At 48.8% G+C, this 23,301-nt stretch overlaps 1 protein-coding gene across 1 annotated transcript in view; it reads right to left on the bottom strand.

Moving 5' to 3' along the window:
- Positions 1-21,159, bottom strand: part of ST3GAL6 (ST3 beta-galactoside alpha-2,3-sialyltransferase 6) — a 38,331-nt gene extending 17,172 nt beyond the window's left edge. Inside the window, exons 1-4 of the mRNA XM_010215023.2 lie at positions 21,073-21,159; positions 4,828-4,927; positions 4,027-4,095; positions 2,659-2,736 (exon numbers count right to left, since the gene is read on the bottom strand). Coding sequence (XP_010213325.1) covers positions 2,659-2,736; positions 4,027-4,095; positions 4,828-4,916 — 236 coding nt within the window. The 5' untranslated portion in view covers positions 4,917-4,927; positions 21,073-21,159. The remainder of the gene's footprint in view (positions 1-2,658; positions 2,737-4,026; positions 4,096-4,827; positions 4,928-21,072) is intronic.
- Between the last annotated feature and the right edge of the window lie 2,142 nt (positions 21,160-23,301).

A 23,301-nucleotide genomic window follows, 5' to 3' on the forward strand; every position in this document is an offset into this window, starting at 1 on the left:
ACCTCCCTCGACCTGCTGGAGACGCTCTTCTTAATGCAGCCCAGGATCCCATTGGCCTTCTTGGCCACGAGGGCACACTGCTGCCTCATGGTCAACTTGTCGTCCACCATGACACCCAGGTCTTTCTCCGCAGAGCTGCTCTCCAGAAGGTCGGTCCCCAGCCTGTACTGGTGTCTGGGGTTATTCCTCCCCAGGTGCAGGACCTTGCACTTGGCCTTGTTGAACTGCATGAGGTTTTTCACCGCCCAGTTGTCCAGTCTGTCCAGGTCCCTCTGGATGGCAGCACAGCCCTCTGGGGTATCGGCTACTCCTCCCAGTTTGGTATCATCAGCAAACTTGCTGAGGGAGCACTCTGTGCCTTCATCCAGGTCATTGATGAATAAATTGAACAGGACTGGACCAAGGACTGACCCCTGGGGGACCCCACTAGCCACAGGCCTCCAACTAGACTCTGCACCGCTGATCACCACTCTCTGGGCCCTGCCATCCAGCCAGTTCCTAATCCATCTCACTGTCCACTCATCTATCCCACACTTCCGGAGCTTGCCCAGGAGGATGTTGTGAGGGACGGTGTCAAAAGCCTTGGTGAAGTCGAGATAGACGACATCCACCGCTCTCCCCTCGTCTATCCAGCCGGTCATTTCATCATAGAAGGCTATCAGGTTAGTCAGGCAAGATTTTCCCTTGGTGAATCCATGCTGACTACTCTTGAGCACCTTCTTGTCCTCCATGTGCCTGGAGACAACAGCCAGTATGAGCCGTTCCATCACTTTTCCGGGGACGGAGGTGAGGCTGACTGGCCTGTAGTTGCCTGGGTCCTCCTTCTTGCCTTTTTTGAAGACTGGCGTGACATTGGCCTTCTTCCAGTCTTCCGGCACCTCCCCCGTTCTCCAGGATCTTTCAAAGATGATGGAGAGCGGCTTAGCTATGGCATCTGCCAGCTCCCGCAGCACTCTGGGGTGCATCCCATCAGGGCCCATGGATTTGTGGGTATCGAGGTTCCTTAGGTGCTCTCTGACCCAATCTTCCTCTACCCAGGGCAAGTCTTCCTCTCCACCCGCTTCTTCTCTTGCCTCTAGGGCCTGGGGCTCTAAAGGGCTGCCCTTGGTAAACACCGAAGCAAAGAAGGCATTGAGCAACTCTGCTTTTTCTGTGTTATTTGTAACCAAGGTGCCCATCCCGTCCTCCAGCGGACCCACGTTCTCCCTGATCTTCCTTTTGCTGTTAATGTATTTGAAGAATTTTTTTTTGTTATTTTTAACGTCCCTTGCCAGCTTGCCTTCCAGACGTGCCTTAGCTTTCCTTGTCGCATCTCTGCACTCCCTGACTATGTTCCTGTATTTCTCCCAGGGGGCCTGTCCTTTTTTCCACATTCTGTATACCGCTGCCTTCTGCTTGAGCATTGCCACAAGCTCCCGGCTCATCCACGCAGGTTGCCTGCCCCCTCTGCCTCCCTTCCTACACACAGGGATGCACTGTTGCTGGACGTGGAGGAAGTGCCGCTTGAAAACTAACCAGCTCTCTTGGGCCCCCCTGCCTTCTAGAGCACTAGCCCATGGGATTCTACCGAGGAGGTCTCTGAACCAAAACCAGGGGATGAGGGCAACAGAGGACCACTCTGGGAGAAGAGAGACCAGAAGAGATCCTTGTGCATTTGCTGAAATAGTAACAACAGTGAACCAAAGTCTTGCTCTCTTGTAGAAATAAGCACAGAAGAAATGGTGCCTTTGCTTAAAATTGAGGTCTCCTTTAGCCAGGACGTGGTCTAAATGTCTCCCCAAGCCTTCCTCAAGGTCATGTTTGCTCAGATAAAATACAAAGCCCACAACAGAGCCTGCCCGCTTCTGTTCCTGCGGCATTCCCTTGATCTCTTTTATCTAATACATATGCTTCTAATTCGGAAAATTCCCAGCATTTCCCCACACACATCTTGGAGGCACATCTGTGACCAAGCGTCTTCTATATTTCGTGTAGAAATTCTTATTTTTTTCCAGTTTCCTGCTTCTTTAAGAAGGTTGCTTTCTACAAATACCTTAAAGCAGAGGACATCCAAAACACATAATTCAACAGTGCTATCAAAAAAGCAAACCATGGACAATCTCAAATGTTGATTCATTAAGAAGGAGAAAGGGGGGATATCTTATTTCATTAAAGCCTGCGTGTATTCGAACATATTAATGCTCCTTTTCAGACAAACTGAAAAGACTTCAAGAACTTCTCTGGTCTCTGGCTGCTACAGAAATGCTTAGCTATCAAAACATCTTAAGCTTGTAATTCCAAGCTCAATGACAAAATGACTGAGTTGCAGCCATTGTCATTAAGGCTTCTTTTACAATAAAAGAAAGGGTGGAGGATTAAGGCTTGTATTTTAACCAAGAAAATAGTTTCACTGTTACTAGTTATCATATCTGCAGACAAAATATTTGTTTATTCACTGCGTACGCATTATGTCAAGCTAGTTGTATTGCCCATGTGTAGAAGAATGGCAAGCTGAACAATTTGTGTTGCCAGAACCAAGAAAAGCAGCAATGAACCCACGCCTAAGATCCGTGCTTCCTGAAGTGAATCCAAGTGTGAAATAGTCCAGGACGTGTAAACACTCAATAGTTCTCCTTAAACTGACACAACCTTCTTCCCACCTTCTCACACAGGACTCACCCCAGCAAAGATTCAAAAGCTGGTTTCAGGAGACAAGTGTCTAGATCATTCTTTCTTTCCACAGCTGTGGGTGGCAGTCTGCAAGAGAAGGATTTCAAAGAAATGGCAAGAACAGAAACACAGAACATCAAGCAGCTGGAGGAACTTGGACAAACAAAAGTAGCAAGCTGGCTACTGAGTTACCACCCAGACAAATTTTTATGATTGCCTTTGTATTGCGAAGACAGACTTTCCTAGTTGCAGGCTCTTTTTACTAGCAAGGCTTTTAATTTCACAGTGCTGCTCCAAGGGGTTTGTGCTTTTCCTTGCCGTGCAGCTACCACGGCAGATGAAGCCAGCAGTTAGATGTGGGGGCCACCACCAGAGAAGCCTTGTGGTGATCCAGCCTGCAGCCCTACCAGACACAGGTCACGGGCTCCTCCGAGATGAGGCCCGGGCGCTCTCTGGAGAAGAGAGTGGAGAGCACCGCACAACACACTTTGAAGAAAGCGAGATGCTTTGGGGCTAAGTCACTCCTCTCATAACCAGGCCAGAGGGCTAAGACTTAGGCTTCTAGGCACATTCCTGCCTTAGTGCTTTAGCTCATTTAAGAACAAACATAGAGCCTGGGAGGGAGGGTAAAGTTCAGTTTGAGCAACACTTGCATCTGGGCCGCATTAAGAGCAGAAGGATGAAACCACTGCATTAAGAGCCACAAGCCAAACAGGCCATTAAGGTTAATTGATTTTGTAACCTCAACTTGTCATGTGAATATTGACACCAAGAAAGCACCCTGGGAAATGTATCAGCCGGTCAGCTAATTGTTTGCTAGCAACAGCCTCACAAATAGCACTGCTTCAGAGAGAATGAAGGCCTGCATGAAGTTCTAGCATAGATGCTCATTAGTCCCTCAGACCTAATTGCAGGACTTTACTGGAGCAACATCTGCTCATACAAGCATTTGCACATGGCAAGCAAGTGGAACACACCTCTGATTTATTCTGTTTTAAGCACAAACTTTGTCCTTATAGTCTTGCTAATTTAGTTGAGGCTGCACCTCGGAAACGCAGACCTTTGGAGACTGGTAACAGATGTCCTTCCAACAGATCATTGCTTTTCACAGACAGCCACTGTAAGCAGCTGCAATATTAGCCCAACACTGGACACGACAGGGACAAATTCCCTTCTGCTAAACATGTTACAGCTGCGTACATAACAGAAATGGTCAGTGCACATGGCTGCATAATGAGCAGAAAGCCTCAGGATAATGGGTGTAGATTTTAGTGTCAATCCTTCCCCCCTGCCCCAAAACCAACCACAACACACACATTATATATACATACACACACACACACATATATATATAAAGCACTCAACTGTTGAACTTACTGAGTAATTCCAGTAGCCTCATAGGAAGAAGGAGCCCTCACAGAAGAAGTCTGTCCATAAAAGCTAATCCTGCGAGAGTGAAACACAGTAATGCTGAGTTTTGCTATGAGCTGTAGCCAACATGGACAGCCTTTCATATCAGTCATATGAGACAAATAAAGGCAAATCAATCACTCATTTTAAAAGCTATCAGTATTACCTTCACAGTGCAAACACACTGTCAGCCTTGATTTGCAAAGGTCTGCAAAATGAATTCTCAGCTTCTTAGATAAGCACCTTGAATTTTTAGGTCCCAAATAGCCTATTCTGCAGGCACTGGAGACAGCCAAGTCTCACCTCCCAGCAATTTGCCTCAATGAGTTTCAGCATTTCAGAAGGTACCAGTTCCACCTGCAGATACTCCCATGCATGAGGCAGGTCTCTCCCAAGCTGATTATTAGACACCTAAGGGAGGGAGCTCACAGTAAACGCTCTGAGACAGGGAGCAGGGAGTCACACAGGTAAAATCTCTCTCCTCACCTGGACTCCCGTTTTCAGGAAATTCAGAGGAACATCCTATCTTTGAGCTCCCAGCTTCTCCATGAGACCAACTCAAATTGGCTGCTGAGTTTAAAACTTGCATAAGAGAAGGGGGGAACAATTTCAGAGCAGCACAACTCCATTCATTCTTCACAGTGCAAAACAAACCCCACAGCAGTAATCAGTCCTAGCAAACATACTCATAACACATTGACTAGGGGCCACAGACATCACACAGACATGAGGGTATGAGCACTAGAAGTGAAAGAAACATCCTCTTACCAGTAGAGGTTATTCCTCCACAAATTTCCATGAAGTATGCCGTACATAACAGCAGCAGCCAGGATAAAAAACAGAAGGATTCGTTTCATGACTGGTAGACCTGAAACAGAAGAAAAATAAAACAGGAAATGTAAATGAAGGTTATGATTTTGAAGTGAGCTTTCGTAAGACATCTTTGGACCTAGGAAAGGAAATCACTGCTATGACAGCCAGTCTCCCCCACCACAATTGGGACTGGGGATCACTCTTATGCTGGGTCCCTGTGACAGGAGCTGAACACCACACTCCTCCACACCTCATGCATGTGCACAAGCTGCATAACAGAAATACTAACCAAGGCTTGCTTTGGGTTCCTTCTGGAGTTGCTGGAGAAACAGGCTCTTGCAGAGGCACAGGCTAGGAAACCCTTTCTATCCACTGGCAGCCCAAAGTCACTCGTGTCTTTGGTCACAAGTTGGCCTTTCGGGCCACCCAGTCGCTGATTCCCACACAGACCTCACGGCCATGTGAGAAAGAGGAGCCAGGACCCAGCCTGTGGAAAGCGCTTAAGAACCTACCGACTTCTGGAGAAACAACAGAGAGAGTGTTTGTTTTTCAAACAGAGCTTTCACCTTCTTGCACAGCTTAATAAAACAAAACCAGGGAAACGCTGAGCTGCTGCATCTGGCACAACTTGCTGAGGGAAAAGCAACAGGTTTGTGCTCCTCTCATCTAACACACTGAGCTGCCCTTTCAGTAGCTATGAATGAACTGCTGTTACTTAACCTTCCAAAAGTCCAAAATAGCCATTCTGGCCACAAATTACTGTGGAAATTTACTAGAGAGCTATATCCAGCCATTATTTTCATTCCTCTCCCCATGTGGCAAGCGACTCCACTAGGAGTATGCAATCCATGTCCACCTACCTGCACACCCGTATTTTTAAAGAGAAGGTAACAAGCAGTTCTCCAGCAGAAATAAGTGCCCATGAGAACATGTGTACTGCTCATTTTTCCAAGATAAAGGCCTTTGAGGTTATGTCTCCCTTTTTTTTTTTTTTTTTTTTTTTTTTTTTTTGGGTTGAGTGAGTGGCTGGGTTTTGCTTTTTCTTTTCTTTAATTCCATATGGCTTTTAGAATATTTAGAGTTACTGTCATTTTACACCTGCAGGAAAACAGACAGCCTTACAGCATCACAACCCAGTCTTCAAGGCAGACAGAGCACATGATTTACAGCACTGTGCTTTACACTGACAGCATCTTAACACCATCCCTTCCATTAACGACCAAGAAATAACCGCAGCAGAGAGCTGCATTTTGTTAAAGTCATGAGGCAAACTACTGCAGCTCCCATATGCTTCCGCCCTATAGAAATATCTAATAGTGTCTCTGCCGATAGCCGTTTGCCATAATGAGCTGTGCGCAAGAAGCCAACCACTTCCGGATGTTTGGTTTTTGTTTTGATTTTTTCTCAATATCCTTCACAAAAATTTAATTGTAGGATCAGACTGGGGTTTGGTAACATCCTCTACCAGTACCAAAGCCACACAACAGATAAGCTAGAATCTGTTGATTTTAAGCATAGCAGTTCAGACTGTCTGCTGCATTGGAGTGAAATATGTATATGGGGCAACTATTCCAGCTTCAATTTTCGTCCTTCCTTGGGAAACGACAACATCTCTCTTGCAGCTTGAACTCTCTTGATTCCTCACTGCAATTTTTTGATAGCCATTCTCTACTTTCAAAGCAAATCATGAATGTTTGCAATAACTGTGTAAAGGTTTTCTTCCCTAAAACCTCACGAACATTACAAATAACCCACCTATAAGCCTGGTCAAGTGTCAGCAGCTGGCCAATTCACATGAGACACTGCTTTCCTTGGTTTTTCATTTTACTGTCAGTGTTCTACTTCACAAAAGATTTCTAAAATACCACGCGCTGCTGCACAAATGTAGAAGTGTAAAAGTTGCATTGACTGAATTAGGGAGTCAAATGGAGACAGTCTATGTTTTATTCCCTAACTCAATGTAAATTTCAGTTAAATCAACAGAAGACAACGATCAGCTCTTCAGATAACGCTGTTAAACTACCATCTTACACTGAAGGCGGGTAAAAAAAATCAGTAATTTAATCAGTTGCCAAAGCAAAGCTTCACTAAGAGAATGCTGCCAAAGAGTCAGACCAAGCTAAGAAGAAAAAAAGATTAAGAATGAAAAACAAAGCAAAAACCCTATCTTTTCAAAAAGAAAAGAGAGGGAAAAAAAAAAGGAAGTTTTCCTCATCTCTGCTGTGGCAAGGTATTTACCAAACTATTCACTGTGCCTGCAAAAGCAATCATAGCCTTTAATGAAATATTCAGTTTGGCACACACATGCTAGCACAACTAATCTAGCTAACAGGGCCAACACTGTTGTATTGCACACAAATGGGTGAGCGCCTTCTCACTATCTCATCGCCCAGTTCTGGCTACGTGTGGAGTTTGAAGAGAAGAGCTTGGCAGCGATGCAAGATGCTCGTTTCAGTAAAGGCTTTTCTTTACACCCATTTTAATAAACAGATCTATTACTTGTTTACAGAAGAAACTAGGCGTGGGTTCTTACCAGTGACAGCTTTTCCAGCTCTCCCTTCTCTAAAATTAGCCGAAAAGCATAGGAAACTAATTAAATGAAAATATGAACTCCTACGATGCAAATTCCCGTACTTAGAGCGGCAAGAAAATGAGCAATTGAGAAGACGGGGTCGAGACACAAAATGACAGTGACACATTGGCTTATTTAACAGAACGCAAACGCCAGCATCTTGCTCTAAGCTCGGGAGCCTCACAGACAGAGCTCCCGGGGCTGTTGGGCCAAGGTCCATCAATTTATCCTGGTCCTTCTGCTGCGGGAAGGTCTCTGCCTCTCTCTGCCCTTCACCTTGCACAGGGGGCTGAAGTCCCCCGGCTACAGGACAAAAACCGCCTGGCTGGAGGCGGCGGCTGGTGGCTTGGGCAATCGCCAACCGCACTGGAATCACCTTTTTTCTTCTCCTAACGCTTGTCGGCCTCCCCTTTGCCTCTCAAGCTTAAAATTGGATTGTTAGTAACACAATGGAGGAGGTTTTGCCATCTGTCCTATTTATTTAGTAAAGTGCCTGCGATTACTACTAAGGTAAATATTTAACTCAAAAGGGGTGATTACTAAATTAAATGCTACTCATCTTACAACAATTTCAGCTCCGAACCTATTCTTGGGACAGGTTTTCTTCAACTTTCTGCTGCTGCCAACTAGCTGGCCGCATGAAAATTTCATCTCACTCTCAGTCCTTATGGTTGTGGGGATGAATGGGAAGGGAGCTTGAAAATGTGCTTTGAGCAGGCCTTTAAATTTTAAAGGGTCAGGGGAGAAAATAAACAAACAAACAAAAACCTTCTAAAAAGTTGTTTTAAAGAATCACATGAATTTTAAGGTATGTTTACTTTTTTGTAGGACTGCAGTAGCGATTGCCGATCCTGTGAAACTGCTTCCTCCTGCTGCAGGCGCAGCGCGTGTCCTGTGGCACGGCCGCACCGCAGCACAAGAAGCAGAAGTGAGCCTCAATGTCAGGACTTTTCTCGAGTTAAGTTGCCAAAACACGGGCCCAGCGTGACGCACGTACACATATTTATTCTGCTGAACCGATACCTGGTGCGTCGCTGACTTTCCCAGTGTTGTTTTTCCAAGAAGGAAATGCTGAATCTGGCAGTACAAGAGCACTGCAGTAGAGCCTTAACTATATTGAAGTGATGAAGTCATTCTTGTGCCTTCTCCTTTCACCTTTTCCAGAAAGTTTTTCATCATTTATGATGCTGCTTTCAATGTTTGTTTACTAAGAAACAGAAGTCCTCAGAAATATTAAAATTTAATGAGGAAGGTAGATAGCTAGTGAAGTGAATTAAAACTGTGATTCCGTGATGCTGCGAACAGTGATTTGCTTAGGAAGCGGTAACTTAATAGCTCCCTGAGTAGAAAAGATTTCTTTACAACCTGCCCTCTGGCCACATACAGGTCATGAAGTAGTTATTCTTGTTCATGAAACTAAGGTTTTGCTTTGACCAAAAGGCATCAGGAACTCCCACCTTCACACACCGTGCAATATCACAAAGTAATGTCAAAGATAAAACATGTTTTTGACAATATTTAAAGATTTCTTGTACATTCAAAAATGATTTTTAGACTTTCTGTATCTGCAATGTATCTGAACCTAGTGCCTGTAAATGATGAAGTGACAAGGTTGAAAGAGATGGTCGTAGTGAAGAACTTCTTGACTCTACAAGCTGGAACCTCCTTTCCTTCTAACAGCGTATGGAACTAGCCATTCACTAGCAATTTTCTTACAGCAGTACATTTCTTATTTTGTGGGGAATACACTGTTACTTTACTGTTTGTGCCTTTTGACCCCAGACACTAACATTTTGCTCTCATCAGAGCATGGCTGGTAGCTGGGTCGTCGAGGAGGAAAAGCAGCTTCCGCCGTCCCCACAGCCCAGTGCCCTCTCGCTCTGCTTCTGTCCCCAGCCTGCAGGGGCAGGTGCATCAGTTTGCTTCTCTTCTTGTGTGACTCTCCAAAACAAACCTATTTATAAGGCCAGAAAGTCTTCCCAGGCAGCCATGTCCTCTGCCTAAGAGGTATCGATAAATAGTTCAAGTCTGGTCAACAAACACATCGCCATCTCACCCCCTTCAATCTCAGTTCATGTGGTGGAAGAAGAAAGCCACCTTGCTCCAGAAAGCCCCAAGACTGGCATGGTTCATCTCAGTGTCTTGGGCTCAACAGACAATGCCAGCACCTTCTCCCCTCCAAACCCTCATCTCCAGCCCTGCTCTTCAGCCTCATTCCCGCTGAGCACAAGGAGCTGGGCACAGCAGCTCCTTGTCCTGGCCAAGTCTTTGGCTCAAGTCCCTTCAGTGCTCCCTGCTCCCTTGTCCTTTTCTCTTCCTCACCCAGTCCAAAACAACCTGCTCAGTGGTTGTGAATTCTCACTTCTCTTCCCTCTGCCTGGGCACCCAGCAGCTTTTACACATGCCCTGTAGCGGGGGGAGGAACAAAAAACAATAAAAAGGAATGTGCCAAAATAATAAAAAAAAAAGTCTGCACGCACTCTGCAGACTGTTATTTGGATAGCAAGATGACACAGGAATGCAAGCCTGTGTCAGCTACTACCAGCTTTTTGTATCTTGTATCTGTTAAAAGAAGCTCCTTTTGGCTGCAAAAAACCTGCTGCCATCCTGTGCTCAGAGGTACTGCAAATAATGGTGCTCTGTTTCACAGAAATCTCTCTCCTGGCTTTACTAAAGCAGAATTCAACCTCACATTTACCGACACCAAGTACTCACTCTGTGAATGAAGAACAGTGCAAAGCGCAGCGGAGCTTTAGGTATCATTGAAACAGCCCTCAGCTAGGAAGGGTGTTAGCTGTAGCGGTGTGGTGCTAATTACCTTAGCCCCGCTGAGAGGTGGATCATGTTATCTCCATCACGGGGGGCAGCAGGACTCGTAAGGCACCTGTGAGAGCTGAGCTGGTGTTTCGGCCGCGCGCAGCCCAGCCCAGCACGGACCCCCGGCACCCGCTCGAGGTGACAGCGCGCTGCGGAGCACGGACGGACACAGCTACAGCTGCAGGAGCAAGGAGGAGAGCTGCCTTGGCATTTTCCAGCTGGTGAATGTTGTTTTTAATTAATTTTTCGCCTCCAAGAAAGAAAACACAATTCCCTAACATTCAAAAATGTCCCGGGGCTCTTTCCAAGAAATGACACACTTTTTTTTTTTTCCCCTCCCCCTTTTGTTTTTTTTTCCCCCTTTGTAGTGCAGTTAAAACACTGCTAACTTAAATCCAAAAGGCAGTCCTGGGCGGATTCGCATCCAGCCTGTGGCTTGGAAGGGAGAAGGAGAAACAACAGCTACCGGGCCCTGCTCTGTGCAGTGCTTTCTAAGCATCACGGATTTGCAGGAACCTTGCCCGCAATTAGGAACAAGGGCAGGAGCAAGTCCCTGCACTCAGCTTCCTGCTCGTGTTTGTGCTTCGAGACCAGGACAAGCGGGAACCGACCGATTCCTGCAGAGCAGCCCAGGAGTTGGGAACAGGCCGTTTTAGGCGTTTTCCTTATCCTGTCCCTGCACAGGCTTCCCGCAGTCGTCTTCGCTTCGCCCTTGCGCTGTGCTTGAGCGCGGCCCTGCGCTCGCTGCCACGGCCGGAGCTGCACGCACGACAGCAGCCTCCACAGCTTGGGTCAAAAACCAACGCGGGCATGCAAAAATCCAAGCATATATGAGCTGAGCATATAGAGTTCTGCTTGCTCAATTGGCTGAGTTTCAGTCAAAGCAAATGCAAATAAAAATAAATAAATAGATAAAAATCTAACCCCCCCCCGAAGTCCCCAAAACAACAAAAATACCCACCAGTGACGCAGCCTGGATGGAAAGGTTTCCTCCAGCCCTGCTGTGCTCTCCTGGCTTAACCTTTAAAGCCTCAACCAGCCTAAGCTACCCTGCTATTTATATATTACACATCATAGGTGCCTGCAGAATACATGACAGAACAAAATACACAGCGGGTAGCTAAATCCGCAGGATTACAGCCTCCCCCCACGGAGCGCGGTGCCAAGAGTGTCCCCTCGCTGCCCGTGCAGCGCGCTCCCGAAATCAGGGCCCGCGTCATTCCTCCCGAGGGAGCGTGGCACTCCGGGCTGGGGCTGCTTCCTTCCACCAGCCCCCTCGAGAGCCGGGCTGGGGACAGGGCGCTGGGGAAAACAGGAAGCGGGCGCTGGGAAGCTCCGCATCCCACCCGGGCACGGTCATTGTTCCCCCCTCCGGCTCAAGGTCAAGGCAGCAACCCCGCCGTGGTCTCCCAAGGAGGAAAGATGGGAAGAGATGGAAGGAAACGGAGGCTAGAAATAGCAGGGTTAGTCAGGTTTCAACTGCATTCGGTCATAAATCCTATCAGCTTGCTGCATTCATTTTTTTTCCCCCCTAGATGCCACGATCAAGCAAAGTAAGTTAATGCAGACAAAATTCTCTGGTTGGTCTTTCTTATACATAAAAATGCACCACAGCCCTAACAAGTTCAACTTAAAACAGGGCACACTTCACACCTTTTAATAATGCCCAGGATATATCAAAACATCCATCTCTGGTGGGTTTGAGCCATTGGTTTAACCTCAGATCTCGCAAAAAAATGGGTAGGAATTATACAGTTAAATTTGCCAGTCAGCCTGCGGAAAAGTAAAAGAAATATATATAATCTTAGTCCAGACCAAGACTAAAGTAAACCATATACAAAATGAAGAACAAAAAAAGAAGCATAAGAACAAAAGTAGTGCTCTCAAAGGGGCAATTTTTTTAAAAAAGATGTAACTGAGAGTACTAATTTACCTGCCTCAATACCAGCACCTTGAGAATGAAATGCTCCTCATCTGCATCAGCAGTAAATCTGAAGTAAATCAGACAGACTAATCCCTCGCTCAGTCAAAACAGCACAAATCTTTTTGCACATTTTTTTTCTTTAATTTTAGCTTTCACACTAACATCTGCAAGCTCCAGTCAGGATTAGGCCCAAATACACAAGGACTGTGGTCACTTGATGCCACAGATCCTATTCTGGATATTTTACTATTTTATATTTTTAATTTTTTACTATGCCGACTAAAAATAAAGACAGAAAAGCAACTCACCATCAAGTTATGTTGTGCAGATTTGTGTGCAATAAAGGGGCCAGCAAATGGGTGAGAACATGCTCCTACCAACAGGCAACACTGAACAGCTTGCTTTTAATTTAAATAGGATTTCAGGCTTTGACTACAGACATGCTTTGCAGGTAGATGCTCACTCTACAGCAAAATGCTGTTTTTTGCTGTGCTGCTCCCTGTTTTTTCTCAGTAACTGACATTATTAAAAAGAAAAAAGAAAAAAAAATAAAACAAGCTGCTTGAGATAAAGTTACTACCCAAAGCAGATCCTGCAAGTCAGTCTGCTGTGATGTGTGCATGCCAATAGAGAGCTCTGAGATTCTCAGGAATGTAGCAAAACAAGCCAATGAGGAGTGAAAAGCTAAATTAATTGAGGGGAGGGAGGGAAAGGGGACAGGAAAAAAAAGTAAAAGAAGAAAGGAAGAAAATAGAGACTAGTGGGAACACCTACTCCGCACTACTGTGCTGCTGGCAAGTCTTGGAAATCTCCCAGGGCTGCTCGCTCAGAAACCAGTTTGAGTTGCAGGAGAGGAGCAGAAGTTTGAGAAGCTTCTTTAGGAACATTAACGCATTCCGGTTCCAGCACACTCAGCTCAGCCGTGCAACAAACACATCCGTTCGGGATCTTGGAGACTAACCAGGACACTTAACTTTACTACTACCAGTAGATAGCTAAATCTAAACAACAGCATCAATTTGGAAAAGCTCAAATACGGTAAATATCTTAGCTGTTTTCAAGAAAAAAAAAAAAAAAAAAAACACCTTTATCTGTAACTTCACTATCTTAGCACTGAAGCTCAAAAAGAGTCCAAACTATCTACTGCAAAAAGCTCCCAAGAGAAGCTCTAATGGAAGTTTCACAACTGGGAACGCACCGGGAACGTGGAGCACTTCCAAGCTGAGAAGGAGCTGCTGCCCAGGCAGCAGGAGAGCCTGTATCCAAGGCCCGAAGATTTTAGTACCTTGTTTCATTTTTTTCACATGGGAATACAGGGAAAATTATCACCCAATAGCCAAAACAGCACTTACCCTGGGGACAGCAGAAGCTGCTAGATACCTAGCATGGATGGAAGTGCAATTCCTTTACCACGTTATGCTGAGGCCTCCTAATTGATGACTCCTTGCTAATTGGGAAAGGCTGCCCTTAGCTCACACCTCTCAGAGCAAAACCCACTCACATCTCACTGCTTTCCCTCCTTTTTCCAAGAAATCACAGATTGGTAAAACAATGAACTTTCCCCAGGGGATGGAGAGGTAAATGCATCTCATTTGAAGATTAAGAGTAACTTTAATTGCATTTCTTCCAGAAACAATAAAGCCCCCAAGGCAAAGGTGCTGACTCAAAGCTGCAAGCCCAAACCCAGGCTGCTCGCAGTGCAGCCGTATGAACTGTTACGAGGGTGCTCAGCCCCGCGCTGCTCCCCGCAGAAGGCACAAATTCCCTTCCATATTTCCCCACACCAGCCGCAAGGGTCCCGGAAACGCCAAGGTCTGGGCGCGCGACCCCTGTGGAGGAGCCCGCAGCCCGTGCTGGCCCCCGGAGCCTCCGTGCGGATCCCGGATCCCAGGAAAGCTAATTGCCGCGGGGGGTAATCTCCCCCGCCATCTGCCCGGGAGGAAAGCTGCCTAAATTAGGCAGCAGGGAAGGCCGGGAAAGCTTAAGCGCTTTGCACCGTGCTACACGGAGTGGCCTTTCCTTTTTTTTTTTCTCCCCCCCATGACTTTCAGCTCCCGGCCCTGAAGGTTAACACGGCCCAGTTCTTCTCAAAGTGAAAACAAGCGCGTCACCGTTTGTGGTTGTTTTCCACCACTCCTCACTCCTGACATTGAGGGGACTCAAAAGCGGCACTTTACCCCATCCAGGCAAGCAGGAGTCACCCTGACAGCTGTCCTGTCCATGCTCTCCTAGGGCCGCTTCTGCTGCACATCACCCAGCGTCGCCTCCACCTGCTGCTCCCTGAGGCGCCCCGTGGGAGAGGTTTGCTCTGGGTGAAGTAGTGCCCGTGCCACCCTTGCGTTCCCAGCCTCGGCCACCACCAAACGCCGCGGCAGCGGGACAAGGCTGCGGATTTTGCAGAGGGAGCAGAGTGTTCCTGACGCAATGAGCTGTCCTTGGCCAACGGGGGCTCTGCCACGCGCCAGCCCTGCCCAGGGTGCCACACACACCCTGCTCCACGGCATGGAGAATCCTTCACTTCCCCAACCAAACTGACCAAGGCTGCAGTGGGGACATCACAAAAGGTTTGGTATCACCTCAAGGTAAACGTGAAAGGCCTCCAGGGCAAGACACTGCCGCCTTCCCCTCACCACACCAAGCACACCAAACCCAGGATCAGGTTCTACCAAGACAGCAATTCATCCCACAGAAATCACAGGCCTCCATCAGAGCATTAAATGCAGTTAAGTCAAAGGGCTTTTTGTTCTGCTGGATTGCATATGCGTTGCATGGAACGAGATTTACGCAATCATGTTCCTGATGTGCCTGCCCCCTCCTTCTCTACAGGACTTTTGCATCCTTTTGGCTAATTTCAGTCCAGTCCAGCAGGAGATTAGGGCTTTAATATGTCTGAGATCTCCACAAGTTTTGTGAAAACAAATAGGCTGCTCTATAGGAAAAAAAAAGCCCTGTAAATTCACCTTGCATTGAGAAAATTCTACATAGGAGAAAGGCATCGGAAACTGGATTTCATTATTTCTGTTTGTCATGGTGTCTGTGTTCCCAAGATGGTGCAAGAACGTCTGCACACAAAACATAAAATAAAAATAAAATCTTTGAAGAGCCTGGCACAAGCACGTAAGTTTTCACATGTCCAAAACAGAGTTGCCTGAAGTTAAACATTTTAAATATTCTCTCCAGGTACTTAAGAGATAGAAATGATATCGACTTCAGTAGCCCAGCCTAGAAAATGAGACGCCGACATCATCCGAAAGAGCCTTTACTGCAAGAAACGTGTTAATCTGTGAGACCTGAAGAGTGAGATTTCACTTCATCATCCTCTCAAAAAAAATAAAATAAACTTCAAACAACATTCTCAATTTAGATTTAAAAAAATCTCCGAACTAAGAGGAAAGCTAAGATTTGGGGCTAAGCCATCTGTGACTTGATGTCCCGTGCTGCAAACAGACTTACAGCACGACGCGAGCACAGAAGAGCCAGGGATGGAAAACAGCTTGTCCGTCAGAACCAGAAATTAAAACTGCCCCAGGTGAGGGTTAGAACAGCCCTATATGACTTTGCTGATTCTCACGTGAGGAAAGTAACTGTCACCCTATTTCATTAAATATTGCAAAACGTTTGGACAAGCAGAGCCGGCTGTAGCTTTCCCTTACGGTAATAGTTTCCTTTGAAATAGAGGTTTTTGTTTTTTCCCAGCAAACTGAACGGAAAGACAGCAACTTGTCTACACAGTCCGGACTAGCTGCCGCACGCTGGCGAGCCTTGGACGCCTTCGCCAACACGGACAAATCCCGACTTGCCCCGGCACTCCATTCAAGCGGCTTCAGCATTCTGCCTCCATTCAACCTCGTGCAGATCTCTTCTGTTCAGACAGGCCCTACAGGTCTCTCCCACCTCCATCCCCAGCTCTGCTCCAAGCCTCAGCGCTGCGCGTGGACCTCAGGCTCTCGGCAGCGCCGCGAGGAGCCGGAGCGGGACTTGCGCTCGCCTGCCCTTCCTCCTCCCCACGCGCACGCTGCAAAAACAACCCAGCGCGGAGAGGTGCCAGGGCCGGCTGCCCAGGAGGGGCCAAACTCACGGGAGGAAGAAAAAAGGAAGAGAAAAAATAAAACTAAACCATGGCAGAAGCAGCGTCTCGGTTCCTTTCTCACCTTGGTAAAGGGATTCCTCCTCGCCTGCCCGCGTGCCCAATGTTTCTACGTTAATAACCCCGGCTGTGTTTGCATTCCTGCCATCACGTGCGCAGCTCCCTGCCCCTCTCTGCTCCCAGCTAACTGAGGGCCTTTCCCTCGCGCCCTTTTAATTCCGCCGCCGGCCGCGGGGCTCTGAAAAGCAGCATTGAAAGGAAGTGGCGCCCCGGCCCCGCTGCGTTCGGGAAGCATCAGCCTGCAGATCTGGGCTAACAAAGAGCTTTTCTGAGCTCTGTGGCAGCTGATCCTTTCAACGTTTCCATCTTGTACTCACAAGGGCTGGAAACTGTTCTTTTAAAAGTTGAAGAGTCTGGGGAAATCTAACACTGCTAGCCACCCACTTCATAAAGCTTCCTGCTGGCTAAAGGCTCAGCAGAAAGTAATTTCCATGTTCTGGGAATGGAAACCTTGCACTGTAAAACAGATTCTAAGAAGAGCTTAACTTATTAAAGCTGAACCTCATTCCATTCCCGTCTGCTCTTAAAACCGGTTCCTTGGTTGTTCCGCTCCTGCGTTCGCAGCAGACGGGAGGATCAGTTTTGCGGCTTCTCATATTTTCCAACCTTCTCTCCCCAGCCGGGGCGAGCGGGGGCTATTCGAGTTTCTGCCTCGCTCCTCCCGGCTCCCCGCGGCTGCTGGGGCGCAAAGCGAGGCCGAGCCCGACGCACCGCGCTGCTGCTGCTGCCGCAAACAGCCGAGCGCCGGGGAGCGGGCGCTGCGGGGAGCGGGCGCACGAGCACAGGCTGCCCTCAAGGCCACGCTTAAAAACACACTTACGCGGTTCCAACAGTGCCAAGGGACACTTTGCACTGAGACACCCGCACCGCCCCTTGCCTTCAGGACAGAAGGACGTCCATCTTCTCAACACTGAGGAGCTCCCCTAGCAAAATGAACTTTAAAAGGGTGGGATAATTTAAGGCGATATGCACAGAACAGAGCAAGAAGCGCTGCTGCACGTGTATAGCCTACCACAGTCTGTGTCCACATTCATCCAGAGCAACTTTCAAGGGCAGCAGTGCTGCATCGCAGCTGCCTGTTCTCTGTTTTTATGGCCCAGCACGCACCAGACGATGCTGCCCATCTCAGTGCAGCTCTTCAAGCGATCTGCACAACTACCAGCTTGTGGCAGGAGCCATCACAACACTGAACTGCAAAGCGAAAGCGTCAGTGCAGCACCAAAAGGAGGCTTGCAAAGGAAACGGCATCACGTTTTCCTCCGCATCTCAGCACACATCAAGAAAAGGTGGATTCACACGTTCTTCTGTAGCAGGAGAATGAAAGAAAAACTTAATGGCCAAGGAAATCCCCCAAAATAAGTAAAGCCCAAAGTTCTATTCCAATTCCCCCTGAAGGCTATGAATGGGTACAGAACTAGTCAGGTATATCATTGCAAACATGGCAATAGAAGAAAATGGATTAAATGGGAAGTTCAGGAGAATTTTATTTTGTTACTAAGCTTTCGGTTTTCTGAGTAAATTGCTGGTAGGAACTAAACTCAGAGAGACCAAAAAAAAAAAAAAAAAAAAACCCAACTTCTAGAATCAGTTACTTTATAAATGAATTTCCCAGCGCTATTTCCAGCTTCTTCATAAAGCCAGGGTAAGTGATGAGCAAAGTATTTGAGTGTGTGACAGGCAAGGGGTTACAAGCTTTATAAATGTAACTCTTTTTAAATGTACAGTGCACTTTTTAGCTGATTAAGCAAAAACACTGCAAGCACCTGTAAGGATGCATTTCCATAAATAGGGGCGCTTCAAGGGATCTTGAACCCATTTCAAATATGTACTTGACCAGGAAGCCACAGCAGAGTATCTTACTGTACACGCACATGCAGTGAAAACAGCCTTTAACATTTATAAGTAAAATAACCTTATTCTTAAGGCACCAGGACAAACAGAACTGGTGCTACAGCTCAGTCTACAACTGTGAGAAAACATAGAGCTTCTCCTTGCAGGACATGGATTACCCCACGGAGACTCGTGGTGGTCCCCAGGTTGCCCATCTGACTGGAGCCTCTTCCAGGCTGAAATACTTCAGCAAAAATCTCCAGCAACACATAAAGCGACACAAGAAGCAGAACCCCCAAAGGGAGCCCGGGCAGGGTGGGAGATGGCTCCTCTGGGGAGCGAGACCCCAACCCTCACAGGGGACTCTCACCGCACTGAGCCCGGTGGCAGCAGCCCGAACGAGACGGGATGAGAACATTAAAAAGTCACTCTTGCTGTTGTACGGAAGCATCTTCCTACTCCCTGCCATCATCCATCCAAAACCATCCAAAAGACCAAGCAACCCTCCCAACCCGATGAAGCTGTCCCTGCTCGCGAGCGCCCAAGGCCTCGGAGGGCGGCGCGGAGACGCCCCGCAGGAGGCGCCCGGCGGCACCGCGCGCAGCCGCTGCCCGGCGGGGCACACGGAGGGCATCGGAGCGGCGTCCTGCCCGCCCGGCGCCGCAGGTGCCTCCTTGCCCGCAGCACACGGGCAGCGCGGCCCTCACGGCCTCCTGGCCAGGCCCTCGTCCCACAGACGAGTTTCCCTTCTGCTTTAGATGGGGCAGGAACGGGAATTGGGCATGGGGGGTTTCACAGGTCTCACCGGGCGATTGCTACACCCCACAGGTGAGGAGGTCTCCCGCACCTAGGAAGGCCCTCAGGGAGGCCAGGACTTCTTTGCCGTTAGTGCAGTTGCTTTAAGGAGCTGCATTAGGAGCAGCTACTCAGACCCTGCTGCGGCAACAAGCGCTGCTGCAGGAGCAGCGCCTTGCAGCAAGCCGGAAAGAAGAACCCCTATGTTTATGTCATGCATGTGGGAAGAAAAACAAGCGTATTGCTGCTGCAGTCTTATGTAAGGAAGGAAGAGTACTTTAGCTGTAAAAACGTTGCATCTGTGGCCAAGTCAGATGGGAGAGTTTCCTGTTAGGAAACAGGTGGGCAAAAAGCCTCACACCTACTTCCTTTAATCTATCCCGATAGTTATTTTTTTTTTAGACATTATTTTTGAGTCATCGCTGTGGCACAATGACATCCTCCCCTTTTAAAGCTACATATCCCTGCATACAACATGACACAGTAGCACAGCCTTTATGTGGTTCAGCTGCAGTGGGGCTGTCACCTTGCCGGAAACAATCCTGTCCTGCTGCAAACTTCATCCTTTCCCAACTGCTTTGCAACAGTACTGTGCACAACCAGCAAAAATAAATAACAAATAAATAAATAAAAGAGAAACACAAATGAAGAAAGTGAGACAGAAAGTTTCAACAGGGTGACAGGAGCGCAGTAGTCACAAAAAAAAAGAAAAAAAAAAGAAAAAAAATACAGATCAACTCCCGCTGGCTTTGCTAAGCTCTGGTTCAAGCTTTGCATCAGGAAAAATTCCTGTTCACGTCACCGGGCATTTTAACTTGTTAACGAACGAGGACGGCGGGTTTGCCCCGCCAGCTCTCAGCCCCGAAGCAGCAGCTCCGCCGCCAGAGAACAAGCCCCGGTCCCGGCGCAGCCTCCAGGCAGGGACAGCCGGCCCTGCGGGTCCCCCGCGCCACCAGCCCCGGGCCCGCCCGAGGCCGCGGCCCCTCTCGCGAGGCCCCGGCCATCCCCAGGGCCCGGCACGTCCCTCCCGCCGTTCCCACGTTCCCAGCGGGAAGCGACCCTTCCCGGGAGCCCCGTTACCCCGTAGCCATGGCGACACCGCGGGAGCACAGACCGAAAATAAGGATAATAATAATAATAACAACAACAACAACCGGACCGTCCGCAAGCAAATCGCCCCTCGGTTTTTACTCACGGGCTGCTCGCTGCGGCCGCCGGCGCCGCGCGGCTCCCTCGCCGGCAGCCCCCGATCCGCTCCGCCCCCCGCCGCGGCCTCGGGGCCCGTTACCGCCCGGCCCGGCCCGGCCCGATCCGCCGCCCCCCGCCGGCCCGGCGCGCCGGGCGCCCCTCACCGCGGCCTCTGCGCGGGGATAAGGAAGCTCCGCCAGCAAATCCCTTAAGCCGCCTTTCCCGCGGCGCAGGAAGTGCTGGGTACGAGGCGAGCGAAAGGGCTTCGCCCCGGGGCTGGCGGGGATGGAGCGCCCGGTGCTGCTGGTCCAGCCCGCGCCGCTTCCCAACGCCGGCCTTAGCAGGACATCCGTGAGGAGGGACCTCGGAGAAAGGCCCGGGCCCTCGCACCTCACCAGCGCAAACCACTTAGGAGTTTTAATTCGCTTTAAATTCGGCTTGTACAGGCAGGTTCCTTCCCCGTGGAAGTTCAGTGAATTCCTGGAATGCTGTCAGGGAAGAGCGTGCTGATGCGTTGCAACAGCCTCTGAATACGTGGACTCCCACATGGGAGAGCGGTGCTGCCGGCGGCTGCTCCCGCCGGCACTCGCACCCGGTTGATTTTAAACCTGGTCGCGCACACAGACCTAGTGTGAGAGTAGCTGCAAGTTCCCACACTCGAAGCGATGTGGGAGGGCGGCAGAAGATGCCTCACAGCGGAGTCTCCGGCAGGCACGCTGGAGCTGGAACGAGTGTTTTCCGTGTGTCGCCTCCCAGCACCGCCCTTAAGGCCCCTCAGCCCCTGCAACTGCTTGCAGGAGCTGCCTTTGCTTTGTTTGGCAGAGCCTCTCGCTTGCTAGTCGTCCATAGCACAGATACTTAGCTTTACACCAAATAAAACATCTGCAGAGAAAAGAGAGAGAGCGTGGGGTACCTGGCGCTCTGTACCGGGGCGGTCGCGGCTGCCGGGCTCTTGGCAGTCCAAGCCTCGTAGTCCCGCGCCGCTTGGCCCGCCGGAGGGCTGAGGAAGAGCAGCTCGTTTCAGCAGGGCCGTCTGCAAGAGGAGCACAAAAGGAAGCACGCTGCGAGCTCAGAAGCAGACGTGATGCTGCTCCAGCCTGCCGCGGTTCCTCCTTAATTTATACCAAACCTTTTCAGGGGGAGGAGAGCGTGCAGCTCTCGCCCAAGCGCAGGAGGCTAAAACGCTGCTTGGTACACAGGGGCCCAGCAGCTCAAGCTCTCCCCGACGGCGGCCAGGCCACAGCACTGTCCCCTCATCCGTCCCCTCCCTGGCCAACCCTTTCCTTCCGACACTCGCAAGCAGCCTGTCGCCATCTGCGAGCCGGGGAAGAGCCCGGGCAGCTGCAAGCAGCAATGCCAAGGGCAGGGTTTTCCCTTTTCCGAGAACTCTGAAGGTGGTTTCCCCTCCTGCCCACCACCAGCTCCAGCCAGCCCTGGGGGAAGCAGACAAGCCATCAGGGGAGGAATTGCTCCTCCAAAGAGTGGCTGCTGGGCGCCAAGTGAAGGTGGAGCCTGTGCCAGCCAGCCAGGAAAGCCGTGGGGTCCCTAGCGCGACAGTGGGGTCCCTAGCACGAGAGCGGGCTCTCGCTCTCGCACTGCAGAGCCTCGCTGCGTGCCGTGGAGAGCTCACGTCTGTAGAGGAATTAATAAAATAAGATTCTGCCACTCAGCGCTCTAGGTGTCCCTGCTTGAGCAGGGGGCTTGCACTAGATGATCTGTAGAGGTCCTGTCCAAGCTCAACCATTCTGTGATTCTGTGTGTGTGATAATGAAAACAAGCTACCTGTTTGAAATCATGTGCTACTGAAATCAATTTCCAGCATTACAATTCTAGCTACTTGCACTCCTAAATTTTCCATGGAGGGCTCCAGGGTGCTCTTAGTGTGGTTTTAGCTTTATATGGGAGCAAGGTGCTCTCCTCTTTTCCCAGCATCCTGTATTTGAAGGGCAGCAGCTCCTGTTTTTTTTTTGTGTGTCAAAAAGTACAGGGAATGACCAGAGAAAAAGCCTCCCCTCTGCAGCAGCAGCAGTTTTGTTTGGCCTGTATGTATGAGTAATGAGATCACAGATTAAAAGCAGGAAAATATTGTCAGTTCTTAAGGGACTATCCCACTCCTAGGCCAGCTGAGAAGGCTTTCCGCGTGTTCTGGGCTGGGAACCAAAGCTCACTAATTTGTCCGGTTATGAGCTGAAAAATCCTTGATACTTGCTCTCCCCTTTCCCAAGGGGATCCTCAGGTCTTCACTCTTTGCACGCTGGTCTTCACAAAGCCAAGCTGCTGCTCAGTACACAGCTAAATACCTGCCTTCTAAAAGAAGTTTATTTAATGCAGCTGTATCTCTATATCTGCTTGGGATATGCACAAAAGCAATTAAAAACAGTATCACTGAAGTTGCACCATGAAGCAAGCAGAAATCTGGAAACACCAGAAGATCGGTTAAGCAGCTTTGCTTCAATCCCCTTGCCCATAAGTTTCACGACAGTCTTAAATTACGTAGTCAGTATTATTTTATTTTGGCCATGCTTTATTTGCAAGGCCTCTCCTTTGTTTAGGACGCAGGATGGACTTCGGGGAAAGAGCAAATTTTTGCAGCCCAAGACGCTAGGGCCCTGCTTTATTCACTGCGTAGGACCGGAGGAAGCCTTAAGGAAATGGATTCTGTTCCTGTCTCTGTTCCAGGCAGGATGTGTACTCTGCAGCTGCATCTTTTGTGCATGAGTTCATGAGCATGGACTAATTTCACGCTGGCTAACTTTGGTATTGATAATGTCAACTTTTGGGCAAGCTCAGAAACAAAGGAGTAAAGAACACGTATACGTTATCACCACCAAACCACTGACTCGGAGAGGCCAAAACAAATTATTGACACACCTCTCAAGCCAGTTCCTACGTGATAGGATGTGGCAACTTAAAGCAAGTCATTTGACTTCACAGGGGACAGCAAGTTATGTGCTTATCAATTTTCTGGAAGTTTTGGGAAGAGCAGAGCACTTGCACTTGCGGCCACTGTCCTGGGGAGATACCGTGCCATGAGCAGATGATGAGTTGCTCCTGGTTTGATATATCGCTATACATTGCTATAAATACAAATTACTGCGTCTAAAATCTTGAGTGCTTGAGATTCCAGGTAGAGGTGGATTCAGGTATAAACTGCAA

Source organism: Tinamus guttatus, unplaced genomic scaffold (assembly GCF_059628265.1).
Source record: "Tinamus guttatus ecotype Peru unplaced genomic scaffold, ASM5962826v1 Tinamus_guttatus_pri_ptg000035l, whole genome shotgun sequence".
NCBI classification, from domain to species: Eukaryota; Metazoa; Chordata; class Aves; order Tinamiformes; family Tinamidae; genus Tinamus; species Tinamus guttatus.